Here is a 13,839-nt window from a genome sequence, read left to right as displayed (position 1 = left end):
GACTAGAAAACGTGCGTGTGTAGAGTCAACACTATATATAGGTATTTCTATATGCGAGCACGTTGTATGCTTGCAGCAGCCTGCTAAATATTGCGGTTAGTTTTCGAGACTCAGCGTGGGTGTATGTCGTTGCATGCGGGTTTCAGAAATACGCTCCGCAATTTTGTGGCGTATTTTATAGTTGGGCGTTGCAAAGTTGTTAAACTCACTAATAACGGTTGTAGATGTGCGGTGAATTATGCTGCGTTGAATTGTGGGCAAAAAGTCACAGAAATTTAGTTTCTAATTGGCATAAGTTCGTTAATGTGCTTATAATTAAAGATAAATTTCGAATACTACGTAAATTTGAAAGTGAAGAGTTATTTCGCACAGTTGGAGCTTGAGTGCACTAAGAGCATATACGAAGGTATTTGCGACGCCAATAAAGAAGAAGAAGTTATTTGCTGTTATATTTATATTTTTTAGTATAACAATAAATCGTGAATAATCAAATTTAGATGGGCAATATACATATGTGGCCTAAAGTCACCCCGAAGTTCGAAAACATTTAATTTAGGTACATGAGGACTAAGGGGGGACCGAATTCAGTACATTTTTGACAGTCAGACATAACCGCCTCTTAACTTCTTTAACAAATAACTTGAAGAATTGGCACGGCGCAATATTCGTATTTCCAAGGAGAATGGACTACCGAGATGACCGGTCGGCCAATTGACTGTGCCATTTATTGTCTTATTGGAACCACATATCATTCAATTCGGGCCCAAACTATTAGGTTATCATTGAGTGGAAGCGATTCCCATTTACAGTAACGTGCCGGTCTTGATCAACACGGAAGACCTACGGCCCATGAAGCCGCTGGCCCATAAATTGAATTGTGGAGTAACGTGGCGATTGCTGTTGACCAATAACGCCTATGTTGCTTATTGACGAAACCATTCAGCCAAAAATGAGCCTCATCACTAATATGTTCTTCTCAAACGAAATTTCACTCACTACTTTGCCATTCTCTAGAGGCTTAAGATAATAAATAATGGTTTATCATAAAATATTTGTTGATGAAATTTTTAGCGAAATATATTGCTCGTTAACACATGAATAATAATAAAACCTTAATATATGTATAGCATAAATTTAAAACCCTAAAAAAAGGCAAAGCGCCCCGGTTTGTTATTAAAGCTAACCAAAGTTGCGGATTAAAATTTTTTATGAAATATGGCAAATAACCCCGAAAAGGCAGCAACACAAATCACCGAAGAAGGTTAGCCAAAATGCCTATCTCGCACGTGATTAATTGCAATTGTGAGCGTGTATGTCCTTTTATTTGCATGTATGTGTAGTTAAGCTTTACAAATTTCCGTGAAGGATGAAATTGCTGCTCTTGAATCATTTATTTCCTTTTCCTGCTTTACAAATCTTAAATTTGTGTATAAATTCTCATGTGTATTTATGTTTAGGTACATCACAAGCGCTTAGGTGTGGTCCAAAGGATTAACACGTCAAGCGAAACAAATACAGAAAATCATAAAAGTTTTGAAGCACGTGTGGGTTGTGTTTTGAGAAAGGTCCAAAAGATTGTGAAGAACACTTGGAAGGTGTTTGTCAGTTAAATTACGGAAATTAATTCCACAGATTTAAGAAGTAGGTTACTTTATAAAAGTCTAACTCTTTTTTCATATTTTTTTTTTAGTATTCTATGTAACGAGTGTCGATTTTTAAGACTCGCTGCGTTTCTTATGAAGGATAGCAGGACGTTAGAGATCAATGGATCATCTCTTGTGCACTTATCCCGCATTGACAAGACTACGCTGTAAGCATCGGGGATCCCTTTGGTATGATACACGGGAGAAAATATCAATAGTGAGGCCGCAGAGTCTGTTAAAATTCGAGTCAAACACAGGAATCAAAGGATGACCACCTCTTTTGGAACTAGCACCTGAACTCCATCTGGTATCGCAAGGAACCAAAATTGATCAATGCGTGGCTTATTGGCCTACTAAACTGGCTAACTTAACCTAACCTTCTTATGAAGTTGAGACATCAGATTCAAAATACTTATAGATAAAACAAATATATGAAAATTTAAAATTCTAACTCATTAAATATTAAAAGAAATAAATAGGTATACGCTGACATAAGGTATACCACATATATGTATAAGTACATAGCTTAGCCAACATCAGCATAAAGAGTTGACAAAGAACTTTGCTCTCGGTGACTGATTTCACTCGCTTGTTGTGGTTGGGTTTGTTAAGCTTTGAGTGTGTGCATAGTTAATCGCTACAACAAAAATGATAGATGAAGGTACTTGCTACAGCCAACCCATAGAATCCCAGGTGTCTTTGTAATATGCTACCTGAGCGGTATTCTTGTCTCAAACTTACCTGTAAAGAAAGGAAGATATATCTAATTAGTATATAAAATGGTGTGTGGTGATATATTATATAATAATAGCAACAAATTTACATGAAATATTATTTTGTGCATCGCCGGGACTTAGTTATTTTATTAAGCATATGAAAATTAAAATTAATACCAAATTCAATTTAGAAGACACGCATACTAGTCTAAAATATCAAAAAAGGTTTGGTATGTAGTAAAATGCTTTAAACGAATTTGAAATAAGGAATAAAGAAAAAATATATTAAATTCGGTTACACCGAAGTTATAATGTCCTTCATGAACAAATGTTTCCATACAAGAAGTAATTATCTAAGTCAAGTTTTTTGAAGAAATCTTGTCATAAGTATAAAGTTCTTTTTTGTATACAACCGCATGATTTTGAGGTTGGTCTGAAATCAACGGGTTCAAAAGGCAGGTCCTAAGGCAAAGGAAGACGGACGTGTACAAACTTTCAGAACGATATCTTTAGGCTTTATATACAGTTATAAGGTGCGTTCCAAAATATTATTTTTTTTTTTTTAATCTAGCCACTCTTCGTATTCCCATGAAAGGAAGCAGACGTAGAGACCATTCAAAAGGCTTGCACAGGCATACTGGCGGTAATACCGGCCAACGAGCTAAAACACTCGTTCGACTTGCTTTTGGACCGTGAAAAAAGCTGTATTGAAGCCGAAGAAGACTATTTTGAATAAAATAAATTGATTTTGCCGAAAAAAAATATTTGTTCTGTTTTTTTTTTAAGTCCTGTTTACTTTCGAACACACCTTGTAGAATTTTCAAAAAAATCTAATAAGTCTCAAGTTTTAATACAACCTTCTTTAATATACATTTATTTTAGTAATTAATCGAAGATTTTTTTTCACCGATAAATACTTTTTTATGGAAACAATTTAAGGCGGAAAATTATTCAAAACTCGTTTTTTTAGAAACCGCCATTTTGTCAAAAAATTATTTTGCTTATTTCTTCAATTTGCTTTACTAGATTTACTCTGACTTTAACGAAATCTGTTTGGTTTCTTAATTTCAGAGGATGCAGTTCAGAGATATTGTGGTCACCGCAAAACGTGTTTTGTGAGAGGAGCTCCCGGAGATCAGCTTTAGTTCCTTTCAAATAAATACTTTTAATAGTACTAAGTCTTAAAATACAGTTAAAAACACCACAGTATGTTTAACAACTTTGGATCAATAAATTTAAAAGTTTTCTCAGAAAAAATTCAGGAAAATTCGCTTTTTTCGGCCTTCAGACTGTATAAAACAGTAACTTAAAAACTGAGAGACTAGTTCGCGTATGTACGGATATACAGTTATATATTCGATTCAATTCGTTATGGTGATCAATTACATATGAATTTAAGGTGTTTTCCGAATTTTTCTTTTAGTGCTAAAAAATTCGTGGCAAATTATAAGCAAAGCATATGACTCTGTTCATATAAGGCAAACGTAAAATGCGCCATCGTTTAAGTTAATAAGTAACATGGAACTATCTTGAACATAGCTTGAGATAAATTATATATCTGAAATGCTTTTTAAATTTATATTTACCCCGAAAAAGATCATTTAGGTATTGGTCACAGTAAACTTAGCTAAGAAAATTTTCTTTACTTTTTGGAGTGTGTGAAGCAGTAGAGTTGTATAGTAAATTCAGTAAAAATGTTTAACTTGAACTGGGTGGTTTATACTTTGTGGCATACAATTTCTTATGATAAAGTTTAACGGAAAAAAGTCAAGGTACAAATCTTGGGTCCTGGTTGGTGCAGGGAATTTTCATTGGATTAACTACTTTTTCACTATTTCGGCACCTTGCTTCCGCGAAAAGTACGCAATGAGCTAAAAATTATACGAAATTTATGTTTTAGAAACATGTCTATTAAACGAGTAGATTCACAGCATTGAGGTTCCGAATATGACAGATCCATTTTTGGTGCTTCGTATGAAGTGAAGCTAATATAAAATAAAAAATAAATTTTTTGGCTTAACTTTACTCTAGTAAGACATAAAAAATTTCTTTCTCAAATCAGCTCTGATACCAAAGATGTAGGTCAGTGATGTTATAATGGCTTTTTTTTCCAAACTTATCACTAACGTATTTCATTTTTCAATTAGAGCAATTATGAAGAATGAAATAGCGCAACTATCATAGTCAGAGAATATCGTGCGTATCCAAATAATAACTATAGCTTTTTGCATTGTCATTATCGAACTGCAATATTTGTCTTTAAGGACACGTTTTTTTATTTTGTTTCAGATGACACGATTTTCTAGAATCATCATCACCCTTATGGACCGTTTAGAGAAAGGTGATGCTGAAGGTTGGCCAAATTGTCAAATATATCGGTGGTTACAGCTCCGGTGAGCTAAGCGAAATGTTCGAAATGTACATATATAAATCTCTTCAGGAATTTTTTGATTTACGGGGTCTAGCTGATCTATAATTACTACTTTTTCAGGCATTACAAATTATGGACGTCTGAGCTATCCAAGCATAAGCCTAGCCTAGCATAATTTTATTAAAACTTATTGGTTATACGTTTATGTGAGTAATATATTAACCCTTTTACATATTTAATATCCAATCAAAATTACTGTTTACGCCAACAAAAGAATTCATTACAAAGCCATCATATATTGCATCTGCAATTCTAAGCTCAGAAATTCAATTTTCCTCTAATTACACTTTTCACCACTCACTAACACAAATACGAAACGTTGGTTCGCCAGTAACGGGCGTACATTAACTACTTCTAAATTATTAACAAAAACAACAAAAAAATGTGGCCTGCAACATTGTGGTGGCACGTAAATATTTCGCGACTAATTTGCTGTATTTCCGCGGAAATCTACGAGCACGCCGTAATGCGGCAACGGAATGCGCATGAAGAGCTCGTAATTTCCGAATTCCGAATGTGTAGGCCTTCACACCGAAGTGGACGCAATGTTACGGCGGATGGGGGAAATCAAATTTGCAACAGCAATTAGGCAGCAAATGTGACGAAAAATACCAATTCATGTACGTATGGAAGGGTGTATGTGTATTAGGATGGCTTAAAAAAAAAGAATAATTTTTTGTTTGCTTGGTACTATGAAAAATAGGTTCTTAGATACCGCATTAAAGTTTCTCCAGGTATGAGCTCTTAATTGTAACGGAAATTTCTTTCGCCTTGCATTTGTCTTTTTTTCGCTTTCAAAGAGACCACTTTTGAGAGCACCTATCATGCCAGACATTTTTTCAAATAGTTGGAAGCGAGTTTTGAATTCTTCTATCTGATAACATCTCATAACAATATTCGTCAATAGATTCGGGTTTTTTTTGTACCACCCTAATATGTATGTATATGTGTGGTTATGCGCAGTGACGTGCATGCTTGATCACATGTAAACAATGCGGCGACCAAAAACGTGAATGCGGCTAATGTGTTTAGCCATTTATGGTTAGACACCAGTTGGTGTTTTTGGTGTGCTAGTTGGTCGGCCGGTTGAGCGGTCGCTTGGACACCTACTAGGAAGTGAGTGCAATCAGTACATACTCGCTGGAACTAACGGCATAACAGATATCGCAACTGTACTACATTGTTGTTGCCATCGCACTTATGTATGAACAGAAATAAAAGTGGCGGTGTGAACATCAAGTGGACGCAAGAGGAGTGCTGACGGTGTGGTGCAAGCTATTTGCGAATTTTGCCGGAAATGAAAAGGCAACGAACAATGTGGTCCAAATTGAGTATGCAACTGTATGTATGCAAAATTATCCAACAAAGCCACACACACACATACACGCTGATGAACATACAGCGGTGCATACTTTGCATTGCATGCCTCTAAGCTTGAAAAGTAGAGCCTTCTAGCAGTTAAGCATAACTGCATACATTTGTGTTTGTATGGCTGCATCAATATTGAGCCCACCTCGAGCTCAGCACTCTTGCAAATTTAAGAATTTTATATACAAGCTTGGGGGCGAAATTTTAATCAGCCAGTTGTATGCTATTCGAAAAACATTTTAAATATTTTTGAGCTTCCTTTGTTTTCTTTGCCTTCACTGAGCCTATTAAAATTTGATACTGGAAAATTGAGTTTTTGTACAATAGACCAAGTTAGTTAATTCTTGATAACAAAGAAAGCAAATCATATTAGGCTGAAACCTATCGGAAGCGAATGATTAAATAACAAACATTATGGGAAATATTATTTACAGGTGATCTACGAGGTTTGACAATTAAGTAATGAGACTGATTTTATTGCCGCGCTTGTGGTAAACCTGTGATCTTGAAATTCCCTTTTTCTTTTTCCGGCATCTCTCATCTCTCCATTGATATATGTACCATCGCTCTAGCTTGTTTAGTTCGCCTGCTGCGTCAAGTTGAGTAGACGTGTGTTTGTAGTGCTCGTCACGAAAATGGAAAAACGAAATCAAGAGCAATGCGTCGCGATAAAATTTTGCGCCAGATTGGGCGAAACAGCTTCGGAAACGTACGCTAAAATTGTAGGAGTGTATGGTGATAGTGCTCTTAGACTCGGAAACCAAACGCCAAAGCTCACAATGGTTGTCTCCGGGCGGCCCCCGCCCGAAAAAAACTCGCATGAGCAAGTCGAAGGTGAAAGCGATGACTATTGCCTTCTTTGATAGCCGTGGAATCGTCCACAAAGAATTCGTTCCACCGGGGGAAACTGTAAATCAAGTCTACTATTGTTAAGTACTTGAAAGATTGCTAAAACGAGTCAACAGGCTGCGTCCAGACATCGGTCGTAACTGAATCCTTCATCACGACAACGCGCCATACCGCCCTCAGCGTGTCCCAGTATTTGGCCTCTAAAGGGATCGCCGTGTTGCAACAGCCACCTTATTCGCCCGACATGTCACCCTGTGACTTTTTTTGTTTCCTAAAACAAAATCGGTGGTCAAAGGAACCCATTTTGAGTCGATTATGGACATCTAGGTGGCCGTGACGAGGATACTCGCGGACATCCCAGTCGAAGCGCCTTGAGAACATGTGCGCTCGTGCTAAGTGCGCCGTCTTTAAACGCGTTTTTCTCGAAACTGTGTTTTAGAAGTCGGTTGGCAAGATTTCACGAGGACTACTCAAACAATCCTTGAATTTTTTTTTAATTTTAAAGACGCAGGCGAACAATTTTTTCTATTACAACTATTTGAAAAAAAATATCTTGGGAAAGTTTCACCGAAATTTTCTTATTTTTTGTAAAAATGTCTGCCAAAAATTCAATTTTTAGTTTTAACTAAAACACGTATCTTTTTGCTTTGTATGATCCTGTAAGGAGTTATACTGGCAACGCAGCCGCATCTTTTTTCTGAAGGGTAATCGAAGATGGCGTCGCAATGGCCGAGTTTAAAATATATTTTTCTAAAAATTACAGATTTTTTTTGTTAATATGTAGTGTGTGTTTGTACCAACAAAATTTTCTAATAAAACATTTAATTTTTTATGAGAAAAATCTTTTGAGAAAAGGCTTTGTTTTACCCGAGGAAATCCATGTAACCTATTCATGCGGTACCAGAAATGAAGTAGACGATCTCAACAAAAATGCTGTTGAAAAATCCCTCTAAAAATAAGTACTATTTTAGGCCCCTACTCAATATTTCATTGCATAACGCTGTGCTGTGTTGTTTTTACAAAGTTTAAAGTATTTGCCTTTGGAAAGTGGAAAAATCATTCACTAATTATAAGGTGATATACGAAGGCATTGCCAAACCATAGGAACAGGTGCCTTCGTCAATTTACAGTGCAAAATCATAAACTAACCTCAATGTCCCCAGCAGTGAGTACCCAAATACAAGTGAAAACAAGTAAGGAAGGGCTAAGTTCGGGTGTCACCGAACATTTTATACTCTCGCATGATAAAGTGATAATCGAGATTTCATTATCCGTCATTTAGATATTTTTTTATTTTGCTGTAAAATTAATTACAATTAAATTCTGAGAGATTTACCGATATTTTCGGTGAAATATTAGGTTAGGTTAGGTTAGGCACTGAGTTCTTCGTGTTCGATATCAGGGACCTTGAAAAGTTATAGTCCGATCACGACAATTTTTCCACAAGGGATACCTAAGCTCAAATACCGTATTTGTGTAAAGTTTTATTCCACTATCATCATTGGTTCCTAATGTATGTATATATTATATGTACGCCCATTTTCAATTTTTAAAAAAAGCCTGGGTGAAGCTTCCTTCTGCCATTTTTTCCGTAAAATTTAGTGTTTCTGGCGTTAGTCGGTTAACGCACTTTTAGTAATTTTCAACATAACCTTTGTATGGGAGGTGGGCGTGGTTATTATCCGATTTCTTCCATTTTTGAATTGTATATGGAAATGCCTGAAGGAAACGACTCTATAGAGCTTGGTTGACATAGCTGTAGTAGTTTCCGAGATATGTACAAAAAACTTAGTAGGCGGCGGGGCCACGCCCACTTTTCCAAAAAAATTACTTCCAAATATGCCCCTCCCTAATGCAATCCTTTGTGCCAAATTTCACTTTATTATCTTTATTTATGGCTTAGATATGACACTTTATAGGTTTTCGGTTTCTGCCATTTTGTGGGCGTGACAGTGGGCCGATTTTGCCCATCTTCGAAATTAACTTTCTTATGAAGTACCAAGTTTCATCATGACATCTCAATTTTTACTCAAGTTTCAGCTTGCACGAACGGACGGACAGACGGACATCCGGATTTCAACTCTACTCGTCACCCTGATCACTTTGGTATATATAACCCTATATCTGACTCTTTTAGTTTTAGGACTTACAAAACAACCCTTATGTGAACAAAACTATAATACTCTCCTTAGCAACTTTGTTGCGAGAGTATAATAACACAATTCGTCAATGACTCTGCTAAGATAAATTTGCTTAAAATCGATCACTTAATACTTATTAATTTTTTAAATTTGGTGGAATAATATATTATCAACTTTAATGTCACTTCTGATATTCACAATAATATTTTCTGCAAATCAGTCGAAGTTAATTGAATATCACTTTGTTAATAATTTCTAAGTATTATTATTTCTTTCTTCTTCTTCTTTTAAAAATTGTAAATACTATAAATACTTATAAATATATATTCATTCTTTCGCATGATGCTCAAATAAAATTAAAGAGTTTTCGGCTACAGAGGGCGAGTGCATTTAAAGGTGAACCATAAATCACGGTAATTGAAATGTCAATATTAAACGGAAAATCAAATACCGAAACTAATTGCAATTAGCTAAAAACCAGCGGGCTTAAACAGCCTAACCACAAACGATAAATTTAAAATTTATGCGCTAAACTGACACACAGCTAGCCACAAACACACACACATTTGCAAGTGTTACCACAGCTGGACTTAAGTGTGTGTTATTGCATTGGCATTGCCACAGTGCAAAATTTTTGCACACTTTCCCTGTATAAACGACAATTACTGAGTGCGGTGAGCAATGCAGCATTTAGCATTTTCCATTTATGTGACCACCGAGGCGTATGAGTAATCAATGAATAAAATTTACTTATGTATTTATTTCAATGTGAACGAATGCCGTTTTACGCCACTCCAAATTTGAATACATAATACAAAATATAAATATTTATGTGTATAATTTCACAAAAGAAGAGAAAAAATAAAATAAAATAAAGTACGCCATATACAGAGCGCACACACCCCCACACCCCACACACTTATGTGACTATTACGCGAATCACTCACCCAAAAAGGTCCGCCTCACTGCCGGGAAAACTGATGCGTGGCGACAATGGCGAGCGACCCGAACGCTTCAGCAGCTCATGTAGGCCGGCTGGCGCGTGTATGGGGCTTAAAATGGTAATTTTGCGGTTCGGTGGCGCCAACAGCCCACCGGACAATGTGAGCTGGGTGCGTATGCCAGCCGATTGTGATGATGTTTTCATTTCGATGGTCTCTGCCGACTTGGAGATTAAAATCGACGAGGACTGTTGCAGGCCCAGCTTGTTGGTGGACAACTGTGTCATGCCCGCCTCGGATGTCAACTCGGCTGTGCCGGACTCTTCAATTTGCGTCGAAGCGCTGCGTATACATTTATCGGGACGTTGACCGCCCAATGAGCCGCTAATCGGATGTGCTGTGGCCTCCGAATGTGCCGAAGTGGAGCGCACAAATTGGCGCACATGCTTTTGATGGGCTGTGAGGAAGCTGCCACTGCTCGAACTAATCGGATGACCGGTGGCGTCGGGTTGTTGTAGGAAACTCTTGAAATTCGTCTTGGTCGACGAGGACGATGTGGTCGAGGCCATCTTTTGTATGTAACTGCGTTGTTCACTACTTACAATTGAAGTGCTCGATTGTGCCTTCAACTGGCCACCCAACTGTGTGATGGCTGTGCTGCCAGCGCCCAATCCACCAATGCTGCCGCCTAGTTGACTGAGCAGCGAGTGATCACCGCTAACGACCGCGGCCGATTGCAGACTCTGACTGCGTGTGCTGGTCGTGATGGTCTTTTGTGAGTGTACCACTTGCGAGCTGACCTGCTGCTGTTGTTGTGTGGAGACGGAGGAACCGAGCACAGCGCTGCTGGCGCCATCCAATGAATTGCTACCTGTCTTCACGGTGGAGGAACTGGTGGCGATAGAGAATGAGCGACTGGCCATTTGTGTAGCCATTTGGCTGAAGATACGCTGCTGTGTTGTTGCGGATTGATCGCCAGTCACAGCTCCGTCGCCGCACTCCAGATCCTGCTCGGAACGCACTTCCTCGGCGTCCACCTCACTCGGCGTGGTCACGATGTATTGCGGTGGTGAAACTTTGCCGTCCTGCGACATTTTCGGCGCTTGCTTGTTTTGTAGCAAAGGTTAGTTGTTGTCTCTCCGACTCTTAGTTGTGTTGGGAGCTTGCGGTTTGTGGGCTTTGTTGTCTCTAACAACAGGCGATCTTTAGGCGCTGGACGTAGAAATTGACGTAATGTAGGCGTTGTGGTCGACGTAGACGATGGTTAAGGTTCTCACGCTCGTGGCGCAAATGCCAATGCATGTGTTGTTGTTGAGTTGTATGTAAAGTGTTTGACTTTGGATTGTTGGATTTAATTTATTAGCTTTTTAAATTGAGTGTCTCAGTTATTTATGGATTTTGTATATTTTATTTATGAATTTAACACTTTGGACCTGAAAAGTAAGTTTAAATATTTTTTTTTAGTATTTTCTAATGGTTTCAAAAATTGAACGCTCGAGAAGATTTTGCCGCTGCTTTTTTTCGTAGTACTGATTTTATTCTTTAGATTAATCATAACTACAAATGCTTGTATGTAGATTTAAGAACATACATATGTACAGTTAATATATGTTGACACTGACTATGCAATGGTTTACAAAATAAGGACTTCCATTTAGTTTAAATAAAGCTAAACAATAATTTTCTGAATATCTAATATTTTATGAAGTCTAGCTTTATGTTCGCTTCTAAAATCTGAAATATTTACATTTTCAAATAAAGCAAAGTTCGCTCGTCCAATTTACTTAAAAACATAATAATAACAGCAACTAGAGATCTTGAAATATCTGCGACTCGCTACGTGAAAGCTATAAGAACTGAAAACGAAGGGATCACTACACCATGTAGAGGATCTGCAGCAGGTATAGTGGTATTTGGAATAGGGTTTTCGAATAATTTTAAGGTGCGAATACTAAACTGAGCTTGAATGCGATTATAAAGTAAGGAGAAATGTATATGAAGAAAATATTATACTAGAGCAGAAACTTTCATCCATTAATGGCACAATATTTAATTTTTTTCTTTTACTGCAACGAAAAAAAACTCTATAGATTGATTTGTAACTGAACTGAGCTTGAATGCAATTAGAACCTAGACAGTTTTCTTCCATAAGAAAACAAATTCCATAGCTTCAAACCCTATTTATAAATGGTACATTGCTTAACTTTTCTTCTACTGCCACATACATGAGTGAAAAAATCGATTCCTAACTAATTAGCAAACAAAATATTAGTATATGAATAAAAATAGTACGGTCTGTTATTCAACCAAGAGAATCCTTATAAAAGTTGTGAATGGAGTTAGAACATAGTATTATATTTACAAGCGATAATGACTCCCAATTTTAAAATATAATATAGCATTGGTGTTATGGAATTAGACTTAGAATTATGGACTTAGGAGACAGTCAATGAATATTAAATTGAATCAGCTGTATTATATGTAATATGTTCCATAAAATGACATTATAGGGTTTGTTATTATAATCGCAGCGCTACTTTTCATTACTAATCAATTCATAGTTATTAGACGACCCGGATAAGTTTATTCCAGCTAACCCCCTGATTATTTCAGTACACATTCAAGCAGTATGATATTTTCTTTGCGTCATTTTAAGGTCCATCCTGAACAAAGTAGGAAGGGTAATTGCCTTAGTATTATCAATTGGCATTTTAGCAATTCTCAGCATTCAGGCTGAAGGCCAAAACATGGGGAATGAAATCGGAAATAATTATTTAAAATAATATCCAGAATTCACAGTGGTATAACTGAAGGATTGAGTTTATTTGCTACAGGTAATAGAGTAAAAGTAGAAATACAAGAAATATGACTGGGCAAGAAGAATGAAAACAAATTATACAGCTCAGGTAAAAATATATAATGTTTCGTTCGAGGTATAACCGAGAATCACTAGTGGGCTTTTATACGGAGTAAAAATTTTATGTGAAATCACATATCTCAGAACCCGCCAGACCGATTTGTACCAAATTTCATACGTGACATTCTTCATTCCTATGTTACAGTGCAAAAATTGGTGAAATCGGAAAACAACCACACCTATTTATCATATACTCGTATATATGAAACATAGGAACTTCCACGAATGACTAAAGAACTTTATTTTGGTATGAAATAATAACATTACCCAACAAATCTGAAGGAAAAATTTACGACTTTTACTATAATTTTCAGTTTTAGCAACCCAAAATTAACATTTTTTTTTACAATAAAAATGTAAATTTAGTATTATTTAGTAATTATTGCTTCGACTATGCAATTTAGCTATGCTTGGAATAATTACATAAATAAGTATGCACAGAATTTAATTCAACATCTTAGAGAATGTATTGGTTTTAATAAATATGTCATTTTATAATACACATACTCACTAAAATGTATATATATGTAAGTAACTGTGATTGCTGGAGTGCATAAAATCAAGAAATATTTCTGGTGAAATGGCATTTTGCAGAAGCCACGTCACTTTCATATACACCTACAGGTTACCAAGGCATTGCGGTTAATAATAAACAAGCACACACACACTCCCCTCCTATAAAGCGCGTCCTTGTGATTGACTGTTGAGAATTGCAATTGCTCAACGCATCAACATATTCGACGTTGCATAGCAATCATCAATGCGATGTGACAGCTGACGAGAAGAAGGCGTATACAAGTGCAAATCATTAACTCACGTACACATATATACAT

At 36.6% G+C, this 13,839-nt stretch overlaps 1 protein-coding gene across 7 annotated transcripts in view; it reads right to left on the bottom strand.

Annotated features, from left to right (window-relative positions):
- The window catches only part of LOC105224085 (cAMP-specific 3',5'-cyclic phosphodiesterase), a 686,633-nt gene that overhangs the window by 238,043 nt on the left and 434,751 nt on the right, over positions 1-13,839 (bottom strand). For 2 of the 7 annotated variants that reach the window (XM_049456790.1, XM_049456789.1), the window contains exon 3: positions 10,096-11,522. The exons of the other annotated variants lie outside the window; for them this stretch is intronic. In XM_049456790.1, coding sequence (XP_049312747.1) covers positions 10,096-11,183 — 1,088 coding nt within the window. In that variant the 5' untranslated portion in view covers positions 11,184-11,522. The remainder of the gene's footprint in view (positions 1-10,095; positions 11,523-13,839) is intronic. 7 annotated transcript variants of the gene reach the window in all.

This window comes from Bactrocera dorsalis, chromosome 4 (assembly GCF_023373825.1).
Source record: "Bactrocera dorsalis isolate Fly_Bdor chromosome 4, ASM2337382v1, whole genome shotgun sequence".
In the NCBI taxonomy this organism is placed as follows: domain Eukaryota; kingdom Metazoa; phylum Arthropoda; class Insecta; order Diptera; family Tephritidae; genus Bactrocera; species Bactrocera dorsalis.
Note: the sequence above shows the minus strand (reverse complement) of the source record. Positions and strands in the feature narration are given on the sequence as shown.